At 44.8% G+C, this 21,649-nt stretch overlaps 1 protein-coding gene across 1 annotated transcript in view; it reads left to right on the top strand.

Annotated features, from left to right (window-relative positions):
• The window catches only part of BMPER (BMP binding endothelial regulator), a 186,437-nt gene that overhangs the window by 38,043 nt on the left and 126,745 nt on the right, over positions 1–21,649 (top strand). The window contains exons 4-6 of the mRNA XM_054385040.1: positions 5,469–5,551; positions 7,091–7,181; positions 8,154–8,236. Of these exons, the coding sequence (XP_054241015.1) occupies positions 5,469–5,551; positions 7,091–7,181; positions 8,154–8,236 (257 nt within the window). The remainder of the gene's footprint in view (positions 1–5,468; positions 5,552–7,090; positions 7,182–8,153; positions 8,237–21,649) is intronic.

The following is a 21,649-nucleotide window of genomic DNA, read 5'->3' as shown; positions in this document are numbered from 1 at the left end:
GGTGTAGCTGTGGGGTGTCCAAAGGGCTGGGTGCCAGGCCACATCACTGCTCAAAGACAAGGGAGACCTTATTGCTCTCTACAGCTACCTGAAGGGTACAGCTAGGTGGGGGTTGGTCTCCTCTCCCAGGCAACCAGCAACAGAACAAGAGGACACAGTCTCAAGCTGTGCAGGGGGAAGTTTAGGCTTGATCTTAGGAAGTTCTTCCCAGCAAGAGAGCTTGCCCTTGGAATGGGCTGCCCAGGGAGGTGGTGGGGTTGACCTCCCTGGAGGTGTTTAAGAAGAGGCTAGATGAGGCACTTAGTGCCATGATCTAGTTGATTAGGTAGAGTTGGACTTGATGATCTTAGAGGTCTCTTCCAACCTGTCTGCTTCTGTGATTCTGTGAGGTTAACCTCTCACCCAGCAGTTATAAAGCATTTCCTTTCACGCATTCTCTTTGGTTTGCCTGACATTCAGCCTTCCCCCAGCTCTCACCAAGCCTGTTTTTGTTACACTCTCCTCTTCCTTAGTGCTGTTTTCCTCAGCTGAACACCTGCTGAAATCTGGCTCCCACCATGCCTCACACTAGTGCTTGCTCAATGCTGCTCTTATACAACCTGCTGGCCTGTGCCAAAACTTGAGAGCCATCTTTGTGTCTCCAATGCTTCTGCAGACTTTCCCATCCTGGTTTCCCTTTCTGAATTTCCCTTTTGCTGCCTGCCAGATTTCCCTGCCATGCTTTCTTCTGGTGTGCCAGAAGCCCTTAGCGCTGACAGCATCACGGATGAGTGACAGAAATGGCTTGGGGTCAGGTGGAGCTGGGATTCCCCTTGCTGCTGTTTTGCACAGGGACAGTGGCTGGTGCTGCAGGGCAGAAGGTTTTGTAGTGTAGCTTGGATATGCACTTCAAGTGGGAGCAGTGGCAACTGCACAGGCAAACCACCTGCATGCTTTCGCGACCAGACTGATCCTTGAACTGAAAACTGGTGCACATCTGTACACGCAGATTAGCCCAAGGTCATTACCTTTCTTACAGAGGAAACATTTTAAATTAAAGAACATAATTGGTGAGCAAATATGCAAGGTATTTTGCAGTTGCTGATTTTCAACCTGGCTCTTGATTCTGCACAGTGCTGCAGATAGCAGATCCGTCAGGTAAAGCACACGCAGAGATAGTCAGCAACACAGTTTGCTCCATCTTGAGTGTCCAGCAAGATACAAAATCATTCTTGGACTGGAACCAGGATGCTGTTGTGGCCTGGGCTGCTTCTGCAGCTCACCACAGATTTGTCCTCTTGTACCTGGTGTATGGTGAGGTCATGCCTTGAATACTGTGTTCAGTTTTGGGCCCCGCACTACAGGTCAGATGTTGAAGTGCTGGAGTGTGTTCAAAGAAGGGCAATGAAGGTGGTGAGGCACAAGGCTGATGAGGAGCAGATGAGGGAACTGGGGTTGTTCAGCCTGGAGAAAAGAAGGTTCAGGTTAGATCTTACCTCTATCTACAACTACCTGAAAAGTGATTGTAGGGAGGCAGGGGTCACTTTATTCTTCCCAGTCACAAGCAATAGGACAAGGAGAAATGACTTCAAATTGTGCCAGGAGAGATTTAGGATGGATATTAGGAAAATTTCTTCACCAAAAGGGCTGTCAAGTGCTGGAACAGGCTGCCCAGGGAAGTGGTGGAGTCACCATCCCTGAGAGTATTTAACAGATATGTAGATGTGGTGCTGAGGATCATGATTTAGTGGTGGATTTGGCTGTGCTGGGTTAACTGCTGGGCTGGGTGATCTTAAAGATACCTTCCAAACAAGATTCTATGATTCTAATTTGAGGATGCTAAAACACATCGAACAGACTGCTGCTTGTCAGAGTTTGCAGTGAGACTGTGCTACAATATTAGCGTGGGATTTTCCAGAATGAAACTTTGAAATGTGTAAGAGGAGTATTAGGGCTTCACATTCCTCTCTTGACATGTTGGCCTGCATGTGTAAGAGCTCACATGGAACTGTATTTAATGTGCTGAGCATCTGAACAGGTCTCTGTTACTCTGAATTGCTTCACAGGGGCTTTACTACTTAGACCACAAAAGTGACATTCAGGTGTATAGTTTTTACCTTTAAATAGATTAAAGATGAAATTAGGTTAAATAGATGTGGTGGGTCAAAAATTCCCCCCAACATTCAGTTTACGAGAGCATCCCAGTTGGAAGCAAATGAAGCTGTGTTTACAAGCAAAACTACAATGAAATGCAATGAATATGCACAAAATATACAGGATTTACAATTTCTACAGGTATTTAATACCAATCACAGCACAATTTAAAGATTAAATGATCACAGCCAGCTTTTAGACAACTGTTCAACACTTACCTGTTTCAGTTTAGGTCAGCTTAAGTGAGAGAAGGGTGATGAAGCTGGGGAGGGGTCTGGAGCACAGCCCTGTGAGGAGAGGCTGAGGGAGCTGGGGGTGTTTAGCCTGGAGAAGAGGAGGCTCAGGGGAGACCTCATTGCTGTCTACAGCTACCTGAAGGGAGGTTGTAGCTGGGTAGGGGTTGGGCTCTTCTCCCAGGCTACCAGCAGCAGAATGAGGGGACACAGTCTGAAGCTGTGCAGGGGAGGTATAGGCTGGGTGTTAGGAGGAAGTTCTTCACAGAGAGAGAGATGACAGACTGAAAGAGTTGGGGCTGTTCAGATCGGAGAGGAGAAGGCTCCGAGGTGACCTTACTGTGGCCTTCCAGGATCTGAAGGGGGCTACAAGAAAGCTGGGGAGGGACTTTTTAGGATATCACATAGTGACAGGACTAGGGGGAATGGAACAAAGCTGGAAGTGGGGAGATTCAGACTGGACATGAGGAAGAAGTTCTTCCCCATGAGAGTGGTGAGAGCCTGGAATGGGTTGTCCAGGGAGGTGGTTGAGGCTCCATCCCTGGAGGTGTTTAAGGCCAGGCTGGATGAGGCTGTGGCCAGCCTGATGTAGTGTGAGGTGTCCCTGCCCATGGCAGGAGGGTTGGAACTGGCTGATCCTTGTGGTCCCTTCCAACCCTGACTGATTCTATGGTTCTATGATTTGCCATCGGAATGTGCTGCCCAGGGAGGTGATGGAGTTGCCTTCCCTGGAGATGTTCAGGAGAAGCCTGGATGAGGCACTTAGTGCCATGGTCTAGTTGATTGGATAGGGTTGGGTGCTAGGTTGGACTGGATGATCTTGGAGGTCTCTTCCAACCTGGTTGATTCTATGATTCTAAGTATAACAGCCAAAGCATCTCCAAATTTCTCCTTTGTAGCTCTGTATGTAACCTGGAAAAAACCCAGCATGAATACTGCAGATCTTGAAGTGCAAGGCTTCTGTTGTTTAAGATCTTAAATGGAGCAAGGTAACACATTTAGAAATGACCTTTATGTGTCAGGTTTCCTTTAAATTTGGGCTTGACTTCAACGTGATTTTGTGTGGACATTTTAAGTTCCTCAGCAGTTCAGAGCTGTGAGCTTCAGGTTGTGTTACACAGTGGTCTCTGAGATTGACCAGTGGAGGGCTGATAACTTGCCTTTGTTTTCAGAATGGTGTAAAAAGTAGCCCAAAGCAGTTCAGGACAGTGCACCCTACACAACAGAGAATGACTTTGAGTAGCTGCTGAGGTAGGATACTGGAAGAGAACGATGCTGTGGGCATCATTTGCCTGATGGCAGTTTTGTGCTTGGTGACTTTGTGTATATGTCTGTGTTTCAAGGTCTGGCAAGACTCCTGTTGATTTCCTGGGCTCTTTGATTGAGCTTATTATGAACAAAATAGACTAGGAAAAACCCCTCAGAGCTGTGAATGGAAAATGGGCTTTTATCCTGCAGAAAATGGGGAATGTGTTCCTTCTAAATTTTTTGTTAAGAAACAGTTTATCTCTCCAATTAACTAATTTTTTAATTGAAGCAACTCTTTTAAACCACTTTATTTCCACTTAATATGTCTTGTCTAGTCTTTGCTTTTCTGGTGACTTATTTTTTTCTTTCTTTCTGTTCCTTTTTGGTTTCCCCTTTTGCAAAATACCAGAAAACACTGAAAGAGTGGGAAGGGAAACTGGAAAGAGCATGGGAACATGACTGTGGCTTTATTTGTTTTGTTGGTTGTTTGCACACAAAAAAACCCCAAACAAACAACAAAAAAAAGAACGCACTCCCCCCAAAAAGGCATTGATCCTCTGCATGGGCAAACCAAAACATTTTCTGTTAACAAAGTTGTCAGACACCACACAAAGATGTATTAAGCCAAACCCCATGGGACTCCCCTATGCTCCAACTCAGACATTCATTGCAGACATAGAAGAGCTTGATGGCTTTTTAGTTTATGTGGATGTTGATCCCTTCTGTCATGACAGTTGAAAGGTATAAAAAGCTGGATGTGAGCCAGCAATGTCTGCTCACAGCCCAGAAGACCAAGATCTTGGGCTGCATCCATAGCAACATGGCCAGGAGATTAAGGGAGGTGATTTCCCCCCCTCTCTGTTCTGCTCTGGTGAGACACCACCTGCAGTGCTGTATCAGGTCTGGAATCCTGTGCACAGGAAAGACTTGGACCTGTTGGAGTGGGCACAAAAATGATCAGAGGGCTGGAACACCTCTGCTATGATGACAGCCTGAGAGAGTTGGGATTGTTCAGTCTGGAGAAGAGAAGGCTTCACGGAGACCTTAGAGCAGCTTTTCAGGGGGCCTATGAGAAGAATGGGGAGAGACTTTTTAGCAGGGCCTATGGCAACAGAACAAGAGATATTGGATTTAAATGAAGAGAGGAGAAATTTAGACTGGGTAGAAGGATGACTTTTTTTACACTGAGGGTGGTGAAACACTGACCCAGGCTTCCCAGAGGGAGGTAGTGGGTGCCCCATCCCTGGAAACTTTCAAGGTAAGGTTGGATGGTGCTCTGAGTCACCTGGTCTAGTTGCAGATGTCCCTGCTCACTGGAGAGGAGTTGGACTAGATGACCTTTAAAGGTCCCTTCCAAACCCAAAGCAGTCATGAATTCTATACAGGAGAGGCAGCTCTGCTGGTGTCAGCTGAGCTATGCTGGCTCAGACAGCAAGAGCTGCCCTGGAGGTTTTGGCTAGTGGAAGAGGATAGCATAGCCAGGCTGGATGAACATCTTCAACTCTTCTTTTACCCTCCCTCTTACCCCTCCAGTGCATGAGTGGTTGAGCAGCTCCTGAATGGACTATGGAGTAGGAACCAACATACATTTTTAGGTAACTTGTCACTGATTTTGGTTTGTTTTGAACAGTTGGAGTGAATATGGAGTTTGCCCAGCAAGAGGTGTCCAGGGTGATGGTTCTGCCAGCCCTCACAGGGCACAGTCCTTCTTGTCAGCCTTAGTTCTCTCTCTTCTGTCAACCCAGAATACAGGACAGGTTGCATTTAGAGTGCTGCTCTGCAATCCTCATCGGCAGCCTCCCAGGAGATGGTTTGTGTTGAGCTGAACTGACTTGCTTCTGTCTCTTCCTCTAGACTGCAGTTTTGGAGGCAATACCTACAACAGCTCTATGAAATGGCACCTCCCTAGCAATCCCTGCATTACATACCAGTGCCAGGTAAGGATGTCACCAGCATTGTGCTAACTGAGTGGGCAGCTTTTCCCAGGCAACCCTGACCCCCTTTTTTTTTTTTCCCCATCCAGTGCATTTTATCCTCCAAGCACAGTGGGGGGCTGTGCATTTCAGGTGGGTTAGATCCACTCAGATGTGGCCAGCTATAATCATCCATTCAGAAGGGCAAGTTTTACATGGCTTCACTCCTGTGTTACCCAAACATTGCTGAAACACAGGTACACAGCCATGCCACTTCCTGCTGTCTTGACCCTGAAATAAGTCCTCTTTTGTTTTTTTAATTTTTTAATTTAATTTTAATTTTTTTCCCAGTGTGATGATTTTTCTGTGAGCTACAAATTATTATTGTAGCAATTAGCCACTTTCGTGTGGCTGTGTCCGTGGGCCTTATGTTATTTAAGGGAGCCCCACAACCAAATCTTCTTTTCTTGGATGCAGGGATATTATTTTTGGAGGCTTGCCTATCTGCAACCATAATATTTGCAAGGTTGTCCATTTTCAGGAACAAATCAAGGACTGATGTAGGGGATTTTAGTTGCTGTCTGTGACTTGCCAATTTTGCTGACAAGTTGAACCGATTTTAGTAATAACACTCAGGCAGCTACTAAGAATCGCAGCTGTTGGCAGGAGGGGAGATGAATGAGTAAAAACAGCTTCTACAAGCAGGAAAAGAGAATTTCAAGACTTGTCCCTTTTTTTCTGTGACATTGTTCTGTGAAACCCACCCCCATTTTTAAGTGCACATAGGCTAAGATGAAGCTGGAGCAGCAGTATGCTGTATCCTTGCACTTCATCAAAAGATACAATGGGAATTGAGATACTCTTATCACTTGCTAGCTGTGTGAGATGAGTAATTCTTTATTGCCTGTTTCAGTGTCCAAATGCAAAACTGGGTAATCCTGCTTGCCTTGTATCCATACATTTTCAAACTAGGTGTCCTTTGCCTCCAACTTGCAAAGCTGCAAAGCAGCAGGAAAAAAAAGTCACGACCTTTTGTGCCCAGATCCTCACACCCAGGTTTGTTCAGGAGGACTCTTGACTTCTGGAACAAGAAGTACAGGAAATGTTAATTTACTAACAGCTATCAGGCCAAGCATCAAAGATAAGTGTCTCCCCTCTGCAGAACAAGATGCTTTTATCTGCTTTCTAAGTCTTTTTTACCTCCAAGGGGAGAGGGAGGAGAATGCCTTGCGTCTGGCCTGTTTTCACCAGAGCTGCATGGCAGATTACCGAGGCTAAGGATTCCTGATAAAGCAGAATTCCTTTTCCTAAGAAGGTGCTTGGCTTCTTACCTGATGCATTTTAAGGCAAATCCTGTGTCTGGAGTCAGGGAGACTCAAGTGGGTCTTTTGACTGCTGTGACCTGAATGCTGATAGCACGCAGCAGGTACAGGAAGAAAAGAGCTTTTGAATGCTCAGCAGCCTGCACAAGGCTTTGCTTGCCCTGCTAGGAACTGTGGATTTTTGCTTTTTAAAGCAACCACCATGCTAACAGCGAACCTGTCTGATCTGCTTCTTTTCCAGGAAGGAGTGATAGTAGAGTCAGAGGTCCAGTGTATGGTTCATTGCAAAAACCCTTCCAGACTCAAGGGAATGTGCTGTCCCGTGTGTCCAGGTGAGGTTTCACGGGAAGATGATGTTCCACATGTGCTGCTCTATATCTAATGATAACCATATCTAATGATAACCATTGCTGCCTGGGAGGTTGCCTTGAACTTGACCCTGCTTGACAAGTTACTAAAAAGGTGGACCAGTGGCTCTCAATGCACTAAATGGCACAAGAAGAGCATGCTTAATATTTCTCAGTAGGTGAGATGCAAATTAGGGGAGGCACAGACAACAGCTTGTGGCAATATCCACAGATGCATCCAGGGCTGTCAGCTGAGTTTGCCTGCATGATGTCTGGGATTTTGTTAGGAGAAGTATAAGAGCAATCCTAAAAACTGAGGCTCATTTCTTTGAAGGGTTTTGGGAATGGGTGGCCTTTGTAAAGCAGCATGGTGACAAATTAATGTGGGTTTATAGGCTGGTTTGGTTTCATATGTAAGCTCTGCTCCAGCTGTGAAATAATGGACTTGTGATATTCTAATTAGTTATAATTCATGGGTTTATCAGGGGTCTCTTATATTCTAATTAATTATCATTTCTGCCAACATCTAATATAAACTCAAGGAGGAAGAGTGAGTAATAAAAAGCTAACAGCTTAGAAAAATGTTTCAAAGTGAGATGGGGCAGTGGTGGCCTGGCAGCATTGGGTTAACATTGGAACTTGATGATCTTTGAGGTCTTCTCCAACCAAAATGATTCTATGAAAGCCACTTTTAATGGGAGACAACTTAGCCCTGACTTCAAATCCTCCTGTAGAAGGATGCTTACTTTCACTCAAAAGATATTTTGGTGTCCTCAAGACACCAAAGTGTTCTGGAGTGGTTTGTGTCAGAGAGGATGGTGGGGAGTGGGTGATCTCTAAGGTCCCTTCCAACCTAAGCCATCCTGGGATCCTATTGCATTGTGCTGTGGTGGTGACAGAAAAAAACAGCTGTGCTGTGCTGAGCTGAGCTGAAGTTCTTCACCTACTGTTTTCCAGGTTGTATATTTGAAGGGAGACTTTACAACGAAGGAGAAGAATTTAGGCCTGAAGGAAATAAATGCACCAAGTGCTCTTGTGTCGTAAGTGTTTGCTTCTTGACATTGAATCTTGCTGCATGAACTTCCAAAGGCACATTCTCATTATTGACAGGACAAAGCAAAGCATACCAAGGAATCCAACACTGGGATGTATTCTTCTGTTGGAGCTTAGGTCTCTGGTAGAGATTTTACTGCACTTAACACATTACATCACTCAGAATATGAGTTTATTACCTTTTTTTTTGGTGACCTCATGTTGTGTACAGATAGAGCAGGATATTTTGGTTGATGTGTTAAGTTAGTGATGCTTTTTGTTGTGTGAAGAGATCATGCAGGAGGAGACAGAAAGCTTTCTGGGTTTCATCTATTGGTCAACATTTATCAGATGTTTACTTAAACCAATCTTTTGCTAGGATTCCTTTCAGCAAGGGCCTTTGCAGTGAATTACTGAGTGAAAGGATGAGGGGAGACTCCTTAGGCTGTCCCAGGTGGATTTTGGCTTGATGCTTAATGAAAAGGTCATATCCTGGATTTTATCCTTGACTAGCAACACTATAGAGAGGAAGTAATAATTGCATCCTTGGGGTAATGAGCACAGGCTTCTCTTTCACTTCCATTAAGGGGAAAGATAATGCTGTGTGAGTTGGGGCAGATAACTTTGACTTCATTGGTCTGATCTGTGAGACCAGTGAAATGCAAAGTTCAAATTGCTGCCTTTGTTGCAATCGATGGGCTGGTTATCAGCAGAAAATGCAAGGCTGGAGGATTTTACATTTCAGTAGAATGCGAAGTGTTTTGTCAGGACCAGGCATAGCTCTCCCTCATCATGAAAACAAATTTGAAGTGGAGAAGAGAAGAGCAGAACTAAAAAAATGAATTTATATTTAGGCAAAGGCACACACAAACATTTCATGAAGCTGCTGCAGAAACTTGGACTGATTTGTGGTGGTGGGGAAAAGTCCTGGTAATCTGCAAGATTAATTTACCCTAAATCATCACTGCTCCTGTGGAGAATCAGGCTGCTCAGGTCATTTTGTTTGGGGTTTGTATTTATTTTTCTTTTTTTTCTGTTTTAATCCTGTAATAATGAAAATATGCTGTCACACATGTCACAGGGATACACACCCTGGGGTCCTGCTCTGCTGAATGCCTCCTGTCCCAAGCTGAGGAACGTTGCTCCCTCTGTACTCAGGAGTCTCCTTCTTTACACTCCAGCTTTCTTGAGTCTTGTTCCCCAGGGGAAGGCAGTTCTGCATGGTTGAGAAGTGTATGAACACATACTGGAGTCTTTTTAGGCTGCTCTTTTGTAGGTACTGTACAGATGTTGCCTATTGCCCAGTTGTTGGTGTGCCAATATCCCCTTGATCAACTTCCCTTTGTTCCCTAAACAATGAAAGCAGCTGACCTCTCTTCCCTCTCTCTCTAATGCCTTTTTTAATGCTCTTATTCATTTCCTTCAGCGTTTGGGCCCTTGCTAATTTCAGGGCAATTTAAATTGGGAGCAAAGGAGAGGGCATTGTCAGGTCTGTGATAACAATTTGCTGCCTGCTTTACATCCATTCCCTTTTGGAAGTGGGTTCCCAGTGAATCTCTTCCCCAAACAGTTGGTGGCTATCTTATTTAAAGATATCTCTTTGGTCGTGTATGCGATGTGCTGTGACTTGTGCAGGCTTTAACAGGTGAAAGGTAGCTCCTCACCCCAAATCAGCTATATCCTGAGATTTCAGTTTGTAACTAATGAGTCTTTTGTGGAGATGTGGCAAAAAGCATTGCTTAAGGTATTTTGGGAGGGTGGTGTAAAGATTCAAGGCACGCTCACTTCAGGGTGAATTCTGCATTTTACTTTGGAGCAAGCTTGTCTGATGGTGGATTGCTGTCTAGCAGAGGGTTAGACAAAGATAAGGAGGGGATTGGAGCATCTTTCTTCCAAGGAAAGGTGGAGAGACCTGTGGCTGTGTAGCTTGGAGAAGAAAAAACTGAGAGGGGATCTTATCAATGCTTTTAAATATTTAAAGGGCAAGGGTCAAGAGAATGTGGGGCCAGACTCTTTTCAGTGGTGCCCAGTGATAGGGCACAAGGTAGAACAGAGGAAGTTCCACCTAAACACCAGGAAAAACTTCTTTCATGTGAGGGCAACAGAGCCCTGGAGCAGCCTGCCCAGAGACGTTGTGGAGTTTCCTTCTTTGGAGACTTTCAGAACATGCTTGGACATGATCCTGTGCAACATGCTCTAGATGAACCTGCTTTAGCATGCTGGGATTCTGTGATTATTCCAGACTCCATTGCTGTCCCATGAGTAGCGCAGGCTAGGACTGCAGGTAGCACTGAGCAGGAAGAAAATAAGGAGGGTTGGCTGTGGTTTGTTTTCCTGGAGAGATGCAGAGTGTCCCTGGTATTGCTAAATGTATTAAAATGAGGAATTACTTACAGAAAAGGAATTTCACCATTGAAAAGTGATGCACTCTGAAAGTCTACACACATGAACAGGCCTGGACGGTGGGGCCCAGCCTTTGGAAAGCTCTTTAGCAGTTCAAGTTGGTGGGATTTTCAGCTCAAAGTGATGCCTACTGGATGCATCTGAAAAATGCAGAATGGCTGTTAAGGTTTTGTTTGGTTGGTTGGTGGTGATGTTCTTGCCACAGATGGCTTATGCAAATGAATTCTTAGGAGCTGGAAGTTCCCATCTGGCTGGGGCAAGCTGGCTGCTTGTGGTCCTTCCCTTGTGCTCCACAATCCTGAAGGGTGGGAAGTGCCACAACACAGCTGTGTGTGGACAGTTCGCTTGGTCCTTACTGTAACAAAATGTATATTTTCAGAACACTTACCCACCACCACTCATGGTTCCAGTTATTGGCTGGTGAAATCTGGACCAAACCCACCAAACTCTTGTCGTGGAGGTCACCAAACCAACCCATTAGATACTAAGTTTTGCTGCTGAGCCCAGCGGTGCTGTCGGCAGTGAGGCCGAGATGAAAGGCTCTTGTATTCCATTACTGCTCTCCTAAGTGAGCTGCTCCTTGGGGCAACTAAGATTTCTTGCTGAAAATGAAAATGTATCACCTCTCACTCAATGCATAGTGCCTGTCAGGAGCCAGTGAGCTGCCTTTTAATGACTTGGTTTCTCTGGGGAGAGGCATTTGTGTAAGAAAGGTGGATGGGATAATAAGGATCTCCTTGCACCCCGGCTGAAACCCAGCTGTCTCACAATAATTCATCTGGCTGGCCTGTTCCTGCTTTTCCTGATAGAGAAGCCTTGGATATTTTCCCTCCCATAAGCACCTACTTAAATGTGAAGGACTGGCTGCTTTAATCGAGTGTTGTTTCACAGATACTACTTTGATGAGGTCGAGAGTGTGTTCCTGCTTGCGCAGCGAGAGCGCTTGGCTTACACGTTGCCTCTCCTCCGGCCTTGCATTCAAATAGTCAGACTGTGATTATCTTAAATGTTTTCATTTTCTCTTTTGATGTAGCATGTTTGGGGGGGAAAAAAAAAGAAAAAATAGTGGAGGGGGAAGGAGAGAGAGCCAGAGAGGAGGTTTGGCAGGAAAGTGACCTTGCGTGAGAGTGGTAACCATGGAGAAGCTTATCTATGAATGGTAGTATCCAAAGTCATACCAAGGCCCCCTTGGAGTCCCAGTGCTGTTACCCAGACCATGGGCGCTGCAGGTTTGGGCATGTGAGGCATGTGGTGGTTGGAGGCAGCGCCATGCTGAGAGCACACGGCGCTATGGAGACGCCACAGCCCGGCACCCTGCCGTCCCCACAGCCCGGTGGGGAAAAGGGCAGCAGAACCCCTTGGGAAGCGGTTAGAAGCTGGATTGTGGTGTTGCTGGGATGACAGAGGGCTGGGGGTGGGAAGGGTCACGTTGTTTGCCTGTCCTCCAGGGGTGATGGTCGTCAGGAGGGTCGTGTGCAGGTGGTGCCCAAGCAGCATCGCTGTGCAAAAGCGGTGCTGGGCTCTTAGCTGGGGTTCCAAAACGATTTGAAGCAAGTGAAACCCTGTGGTGGGTTGAAATCACTCCTCAAGATAAAATTGCCAGACTAGCTCAGATGGAAGCAGATGAAGCTGCATTTACCAGCGAAACTATAATCTAGAAATATGGAATACAATGAATATGTACCAAATACAGAATATTTACGTGGATTTACAATTTATAAACAGCTCAAGAACCCCCCCCCCAGCCCTGGACAAAACCAGGGGGTTACCAACAGCTTCCCCCTCCCTGTTCCCTTCCCCCACCCTATACAAGGTGAAAGAGCAGAGAGCAGCTTGGTAGTACTTAGCCACAACACAGAAGGCAGCCGAGGTCAGCAACAGCCAAGCAAAAGCTACCAGCTGGTATCTGCTAGAGCAAAGAAGCTGAAAAGAGAGAGTTTGTATAACTAACTTTGTTAGTTATCAGCCCAATGGGATTATTTAGACCTTATTATTTTCCCTTTTACATCCAATGGTAATTTATTTTCATTCTATGACTTTCTACCCAATCTGTGAAAAAATTTTCCTAGGCACAGCCTAAAACTGTCACAAACCCAAACTGTCTGGAAGTAGGGTATGGGGATTTGAGGCACTTGGAATGCTGAATTTAAAAGCAACCTCTGCCTGATCTCTTTTTGCACCATTGGAGGCTTTTATACCACTGCTCAGAGGGATTCAAGCTGCACACAGTCCTGGTCTGCAGGTGTACTTATGGGTCTGTGCAGGAAGTGTCTTGTCACTTGTGTTCCTGAGTGCTAGGGTGCAAAGAGCAGCATAATGAAAGTTTTGCACAAAGAAAAGGAAATCACACCAAGAAAACCTCTTTCCAAATCAATGAGTAACAGGTGTTGCAACTGTGATAAGTAACGAGGAGCTACATATGTTAGTGTTTTGGGCACCGAGGGTGGAATTCATCTTGTCTGGCTCCAGCCATTCAAAAGTAACATGTCTGATCTGAACTGCTTTTCTGGGCTCCTCTTCAGTTAATGGAAAGAGAGGGAGAGGTGAGATGGATTACTTTGCAGACGCCTATCTTCTTCCAATAACTACAGAGGGACCTACCTGGCTCCCAGGCCTCTCTGAGATGCCTGAAGATAGCTGAGATGGATCCCTCCCCTGCAGTCAACTGGGTGATAAAGCACCTTAATACTGCTTTAAAGGCTTGGCTTTAACAGGCATTGGGAACTGCTGAAGTAAGTTTCCACCACAATGGACTGCAGGGGAGGTACTCCTGTCTACAGGGAAACACAGGGGAACATGCAATTAAATGTGTCCTCAGCAAAGGCTGGTAGCAGCAGCTAAGTCCAAATTCAAATTTCCATCCTCAGTGTGTTGCCAGATGCTGATCTTCCTAAATTTCCATGTGCTCCAGATGCTTTGATTCAGCTCCAAGCTCCAGCAGACGCTGTCTGCCCCCACTACAGGGGCTGAGAAATGGGAACAGAGAGTTGTAGCCAGGAATGGAAAAGCAAAAGTTTGGTCTTTGGGTAGAAGTGTTCACTTCTTCAAAGTTAGTGGCATCAGGAGAAGTGGTTGGCACGTGGGTGGATGTAAATGGAAAGCAGTAAGCCTTTGGAAGGGGGATGATGGAAGGGTGCTCACTGGGTCTCTCTGGGAATCACCCATAAAGTTTGTCTGCAGATTTTTTTCAAGGCTGGACAGTTTGGCTTTCTGGTTAGCCTAAGAAAAACCACAGTCCTCCAGGTAGGTGAAGAACTGTGGGTGTGCAGGTAGATGTGGAAGAGTAAGGACTTGGTACATGCTAAGCTTCATCCAGATAAAGAATGCAGCTTATAGACACAGGCAGTGCCCTCTCTTATTTAGTCTTCCTCTGATTTTCTTCAGACTTTAAAAAGTATCCCCACTTCCATGGGGATTGGACACCACATGTCTGAAATGTTAAATTCCTTAAATTTTGGAAATATCAAAGTTTAAAAAAAAAAAAAAAGAAGTTTGGTCATTGAAGAAGAAAGTTAGAAAGCAAGATGAGGTTTTTTCTTTCCTCCCATTGACATACATAGGCTTTTTTTTTTTTCATCTTTTCTTTTTATTTCTCTGAAAGGGTGCAAAAACTTTCTCCAAAAAGAAGCCTTTAAGGAAAAGCTAAAAACACTAATAATAAAAACAGTAAAAGCAATGGAGTTAAAAATAAAATCCATCCCATTTTCTGAAATGCAAGTAAACTCTGGAATAGGAATGTCAATAGGCATAAGTCACTGTAGTTCTTCAATGTAAAAGATTCATAATCACAAGCACACCAAAGCTCAGACTTTAGAAAGCATCTTGGTGTGGCAAGGTCTCATTTCCTCCTTCCTGTGGAGGAAATCTTTGTATATTTGAGTTTTATCCTACATCTCTCCTACCTGCAGAGCTTCCTAGCTAACCTAGTCCCAGTGTGTTCCTAGCTGAGGCTGCAGAAACTCTTTGTCATACTCTTAGTTTTGGTCAGGATTGAAGGAGTGAGGATTGAAGGAGTCTTTCTTTGCAGTGAGAGGCTGTGCTCAGTCTGGGCACATTGCCTGGGGAGCAGAGGTGCTGAACAGCTTCCTAAAGATACAGGTGATACTTCAAGTAAGTGTCATGGGCCCAGAACATCCAGCATCCTTCACATATGACTTCCTTAGACCCTTTTGCTTGCCCCTCCTGCCCTTCTGAGTTCAGTTCAGATTACCTTCCATGCTTCACGTGCTCCACCCGCAGCTGTTCTTTCTTCTCTGTCATTTCTCTGTCATTGTTTAAGAGACCTTTTTTATTGTTGGTGAGTGACTTTTTAGGGTGTCAGTTGGTGATAGGACTAGGGGGAATGGATCCAAGCTAGAGGAGGGGAGATGTAGATTAGACATTAGGAAGTAGTTCTTCACCATAAGGGTAGTGAGACACTGGAACAGGTTGCCGAGGGGGGAGGTGGTGAAAGTCTCATCCCTGGAGGTTTTGAAGGCCAGGCTGGATGTGACTCTGAGCAAGCTGCTGTAGTGTGAGGTGTCCCTGCCCATGGCAGGGGAAGTTGGAACTGGATGATCCCTGAGGTCCCTTCCAGCCCTGACGAGTCTGTGATTTCACACACGTAGCACTACTCAATTGCTGTTGTGTCTGAGATGACATCTGTGGCCACCAGTCTGAGATGAGCACAGGTCTTAAGAAGAACAGCTGAGGAAATGGAAGTTATGTAGCCTGGAGAAAAGGAGGCATGGGGGAAGCCTTCTCACTCTCTACTACCCTTCAGTCACCTGAAGGGAGGTGGTAGCAAGGGGAGGATAAGGGTCAGCCTCTTCTGCAAAGTAACAAGAGGAAATGACCTCAAGTAGTGCCAAGGGGAGGTTTAGGTTGAGCATTAGGAAAACCTTAGTCATTAAAAGGGTTGTCAAGCCCTGGAACAGGCTGCCCAGGGCAGTGGTGGAGTCCCCATCCCTGTTGGTATTTAAAAGACGTGTAGGTGTGCTGCTTAGGGATGTGGTTTAGTGGTGACTTGGCAGTGCTGGCTTAATGGTTGGACTTGATGGTCTTAAAGGTCTCTTCTAACCAAAATTATTTTAGGGTGCTTGTTATGCTTTATATGATAAGGACATATATTCTTGTCCCTGAGAGAAGAGAGTGTGAAAGAAGCATGTGAAGAAAGATAAAAGTGTGATTTAGCAGATTTTGGTGAGGATTTTTTCCTGCTGAAAAAAGAAGGTGGAAACATGGAAGAATTGGAGAAAGGAGCCTTGCCTTTAGAGGGCTCTTGTGTAGAGAGGACTGCCTTTCTGATTTAATGATCCAAGATGGTATTGTGATAATTAATGGATTAATTAATACTGGAAGCCAGAAAACACTTACAAGTTACTGGGTCCCTGAAGAATCTAAGTAAATGCTGCTGCACAACACCCTCTGACTGCAGGCTGCATGAACCAGCTCTTGCAGTACAGAGAAAAAGTGTCAGAGACTTCTTGCTGTTTAAAGGAAATGGATGCAGAGAGCAAGATGGATTTTGCACTCCTTAAAAATAATGCAGGTTTTAAATGGTGATAATAAGGGCTTCTACCTTGAGTATGGGCTGCTGTTCTTGAAAGGAAAGGAGCAGAGCTTGTGCTGCCATGTGTCTGTCTCCTGTCTCCTTAAACTTCTCCTAATTAACAGGCTGAGATTTATTGTTCTTATTGACAAAGAGGAATTAAGTACACAGAGCTTTAACAATAAAGGAGGGTTGTTAACAGGCAGCCTCTGATGAGGGGACTGCTTTTTATTGACATTAGGCTGCCCTGAAGACCGCAAGCACCTCTGCTATAACTCACTCCTTGCAAAGGCAAGGAGCCATCCTGGAAGGAAAACAAAGAATCTGGTTCAAGTAAGCAGACAAACCAACCCAAAAGAACCTGCTAGGCAGCAGGGGGGGGGATGAAAGGGCTGCATGAGGTTTCTGAAGTGGCCCAGTGAAGAAGACCAAGGTTTTTGTGTGAGGTTACTGTAGTAGTTCTTGTGTGTAGCTTCCGATGGGAATGTGTGTGGCATCTCCTGGGAACGCTTGTGTGCAGAATTGATTCGAGGCTAAAACATTCCCACAAGTTGTGGTAGGAAGCAGTAAAAGCAATAGCTTGTCAATTAACAGGGCCTTTGTTTGCCAAACGTTTTGTGAAGACTCGAAGACCCTTCTGGCTGGGGTTACAACGAAGGAAAGACTGAGAAGAGAGTAGGACTACTGCTTGGCTTTCATGTTTGTCACCCTTTCAGCTTAAATCAACTTGGATGTTGCAGCTTCAGGGGTTGTTATTGAGAACAATAGTTAATGATTTTAAACTTGTACACAGCCCTCTGTGTCCTGAGGGAAGAAGATGTCTTAGTATGCACAATACTGCTAAATGAATTTAGGCATGAGAGCTTAGCTAACTGTCTAACTCCTCCTGCTTGTTTTTCTTGGCCCAATTTTCAAAAGAAAAAAAGGGGAAAAGGTAAACCCTAAAGACTGGAAGCAATATGCCACATGTGGGCTTTGGGCTTTAGTTTTTTTCCTCTCTCTCAAGCCTGATCCCTGCATACCTTTGGGTACCATATTTTTGTACTGAATGGTGCTGTAACCCTTGGCTTTGTTCATATTTAATGTCTTATGTAGAGTATGTGAAGTGCAACTTAACGATCCCAGGCTTTAATTGCTGTTGAGATCCAGTGTGACATCCAAATTCTGTCCTGATTTTCTGTTAGTCTGCCTCAATTCTCCTTGCTCTTTCTATCCTACAGCATTGCCTTTGTTTTCTGCCCTGGAAGCATTCTGTTTTGATAAGGGAGCAAGTTTGCAACCCTGCCTGATAAGCTCTTCTCCAGGCAGGGTATGTGACAAATTAACGTTCTTACAGCAAACCAATCATATAGAAAGACCCAGATTCCATCAGCTTTTAAAATGGTAACGAACACATTAATTACTTTTGTTGCCTTATTTAATGATGAGAGACAAACACATCGGGTAGTCAAGGGAAGGAAAGTGACCCCCAGGCCAATTAGTCTGAGGACTGTGACAGGCTGTAACTTTTTTCTTTTATACAACTCATCCTCTTAGGCTGAGAGCAAGACAGGCAGAATAATTCATTGGCTGTCAAAACAGACATGGGAAACAGAAAAGGGAGTTGAAAAAAACAAAAAGGTTCTTTGTGAGATGACATAGAAGTGATTTTACCTATTCTGCCTTGAACCTCTCAGAAATAAAATCTGACTAGGAGAGCCAAACTATCAGAACATCTTTGGCACTCTGCTTTGGGTACATCAGTCTGGTGGAAAGACACAGAAATCCTTGCAGGCAGCTTGGAGTTAGAGGCAGCAGTGGGACATAAGCCCCCAGCCTTTCACCACAGGTGCTTAAATACAAAAGCTGAGCCCTTAAAAATGCTCTCTAGTGATAGAAATTGTCTGGATGGCTTAACTTTCTTCCAGGAAGCTGTGGTCTCACTGTACCTAAACTTCTGTCCCAAGCATGATTGTAACACCATTAAATTTGACAATTTCTCAAGCTTCATTGAAAACCCAAGGAGTTTTTCAGCTCCCTGCCAGAAGCTTTGTTATAAAGAAATGTGATTTTTTTCAAAAGAAGGCAGATGTGTGGGGATTCTTTTTGTTGGTTTCTTGTTTGTTTGGGTTTTTTTTGAGTGGCATTACTCAGTATTTTGTGCTAAAATCATTAAAATGGAGATTTCTTTACTGGCCCTACTCGAGTCTCAGAGAGAGTGCAAGTGAAATTGCAAAGTCCAAATTTCCAGCAGGCTCAGGTCTGATGTTTGAGATGTCTGAGCTCCAAAAGGTTTGAGGAGCTTGCATGCTTTATGTGGCTTTTTTTCCCTTTTTGCTTTCCTCTCTCCAGAATGCAGCACCAGAAGTTTTCTGAGAGCAGGACAGGACCTAATGTGCCCTTGCCAATAGAATCTTTCTTCACAGGGAAAAAACCAGAGCTGGCCACAGCTTTGAGAAGCATAACAATGAGGAGAGTCTTATTCCTGCCCATGGCAGGGGGGTTGGGACTAGATGATCCTTGAGGTCCCTTCCAACCCTAACAATTCTATGATTCCTTTTACCGTCCTCTGCCTTGCACCCAACCTAACTGAACAAATCATCTGAAAACGAGGCAATGTGTTGGAAAAAAATTAATAGTAAGCAGTCTAAGGATTTGTTGTGCTTTTCAGCATCCAGTCTGTTCTCTGCTCTCTCTCCTGATTGCAGCATAACTTTCCTTCTCCTGGATGCAATTGAATAGCAATTCCTTCCTAGCAGTCTCAGCTGCTGATGCCCTGTTTATTCTTTCAGCAGCCAGCTGAACTGCCTGCCTTGCTCTCTGTCTTTTGAGGTATTTTATTTTTAATTCCCCAAGGTTCCTGCAATTACCATTCCTCCCTCAGCTAGGCTTTTTAGTGCTACACTTAAGTGGCTATGGGTGTGTGTGTGACATGTCTGGGACCATGCAGGGAGGGAACCCCCTGTTTGTTATATCTCCTGCTATCTACAGCTCTTTGTATTTACCATACAAGTGTAAAATCTCTTTATCAGTAGTACCAATCATCTGCTGCTATGACTTTGTCTTTTTGACTGTGAACCTGATTTTTAACACAGTGAACATTTTATAAAGCAGCTAAATGGAATGGGATCCATAAAAGTTGACACCTGGTGGAAACCAAGCCAGGGAGGCATTTTCTTTCCCCATGCTGCTGTTACATTTCTCCTGGCCAGCAGCAATAGCTCTGTCTCCTGAAGCACAGGGTTCATGCCATGTTCAAATGGGCATCACCTGAAGCTTTATGGTGTTTGAAGGACACATTCTTCCTTTCTGAGTAGCCAGGGCAACAGCAAGCAATTATAAACAATTAGGAGTAGGCTACAGGTTAATTTGAAGGCTTAAGGGGGGTGGAGGGAGAAGAAGCATGCTTGTACATAAAAGAAATATCATTAACTTGTGTAGCATGTTTGCTGTTGTTTCTCTGAGACTGTTTTTGCAGAATTTCTCTGAGTAAGAATCATAGAATCATAGAATCAGTCAGGGTTGGAAGGGACCACAAGGATCAGCCAGTTCCAACCCCCTGCCACGGGCAGGGACACCTCACACTAGATCAGGCTGGCCAGAGCCTCATCCAGCCTGGCCTTAAACACCTCCAGGGATGCTAATAATGAGGCCAGGCTGGACAAGGTCTCCTACAAGGTGTCCCTGCTCACTGCAGGGACGTTACATTAGATGATCTTTAAGGTCCCTTCCAACCCAACCTATAGCATGAAGGATGCTATGAATGCATTTAATGGCCAAAAGTTTTGGGTTTTTTTTGAGTTTTCCTAAGGAGTGCCTGTGTTTCTGTTTCAAAGTATCTCATCTGGCTGCCTCTTGCTGCTGTCAGTGTCTGGGAAATCCTTTATCTCACACTTTCTTCAGCCTTACGGTAAGAGAAGGTGGCAGAGTTCCCAAAGCAGACTTGGATTTTGCTTGCTTGTTCCCTGATACTGCTCTTCAGCCTCCAGTGAGTAGCAACAGTATACTCTGATTATACTCAGTCTTGGATTCCTGTCTGATTTTTTTTCACACAGGCAGTGGATTTCAAATCCCTTCTTGGGATATGGCAGAGTTTAGCAGAGGGCAGCCAAGTTATGCTTAAGGAATGATTTTTTTTTTTTTTTTCCCCTTCATGATGCAGTGGTTGCAAAACCACACGTAAAGCACACAGTGCTCCAAGGGAACCAAGCAGAACTCCAGCTCCCTGGGATCCTGGAGCTGCTGCAGCAAAAGAGGGGGATAGTTTGCCCATGGAAACCCAGAGATAGCCAGGTGGCGCAGAGAGAAAAAAATCTGCAATTTCCAGCTCCCCACAAATTCCTTCATCTCTCCTTCATTTTGAACTCTGTATCTAGGGAAGTTCTTCTGCCTCTATACTCTGCCCTGGTGAGACCACACCTGCAATACTGTGTCCAGTTTGGAGCTCCCCAGTTCAAGAAAGACAGAGACCTGCTGGAGAGAATCCAACAGAGAGCCATGAGGATGCTTAGGGGACTTGAGCATCTCCCCTGTGAAGAGAGACTGAGAGCCCTGGGGCTGTTTAGTGTGGAGAAGAGAAGGCTGAGAGGGATCTGATCAATGTCTATCAATAGCTGAGGGGTGGGTGTCAAGTGGAGGGGGCCAGGCTCTTTTTGGTGGTTCACAGTGATAAGCCAAGGAACAATGGGTTCAAACTTGAACAGAGAAGATTTCAGCTCACCATGAGGAGAAACTTCTTTCCAGTGAGGGTGACAGAGCCCTGGAACAGGCTGCCCAGGGGGGTTGTGGAGTCTCCTTCTCTGGAGACTTTCCAACCCCACCTGGATGCATTCCTGTGTGGACTACCCTCAGTGATCCTGCTCTGGCAGGGGGGTTGGACCTGATGATCTCTGGAGGTCCCTTCCAATCTCTGATGTACTGTGATCTTTTTCTAAACACCTATGTTTATTAAAGCAGGGAAGTATGCATGAGATATGTCCTGGAACTGGGCAGATGAAAGTTAAAAAGGAAAAAAACAAACAAATTTCCTGATTTCTCATGTACAGTATCATACAATATTTGTGCTCTTGCAAGCAAAGCAAACCAGTCATACTGGGAGTAGGAGCCACTTATCACTAAAATAATTTCTAAAATCTCATTTGAAATTCACATTAGAAGACTTTCTTCTAGGGATGACACTTGGCCATGGAAGGAAAATGAAATAAAAATGTAGCACACTCCACCTGCCCTGTCAGAATAGCCTGAAATATTCATATCCAGAATACCACCAAGCAGATTTGTGGTTCAGCTGCAGAATAAATAACCATTTAAAATCATTAATTAAAAAGGTTTAAGCACACAGTGCCTGGGTAGTGTATAATACCAAAGCGTATTAAAATTTGCTTCCCTACTTCCCTAGTGTAATTTGGATAAAATGTAGTCTTCCATAATACCTTGCAAAATTCCTGATTTAATAAATCAGAATCAATCAATTTGGAAATGTGTAGCAGGATGGCAACTTGTCTTCAGC

Source organism: Indicator indicator, chromosome 11, assembly GCF_027791375.1.
Source record: "Indicator indicator isolate 239-I01 chromosome 11, UM_Iind_1.1, whole genome shotgun sequence".
Taxonomy (NCBI): domain Eukaryota; kingdom Metazoa; phylum Chordata; class Aves; order Piciformes; family Indicatoridae; genus Indicator; species Indicator indicator.
Note: the sequence above shows the minus strand (reverse complement) of the source record. Positions and strands in the feature narration are given on the sequence as shown.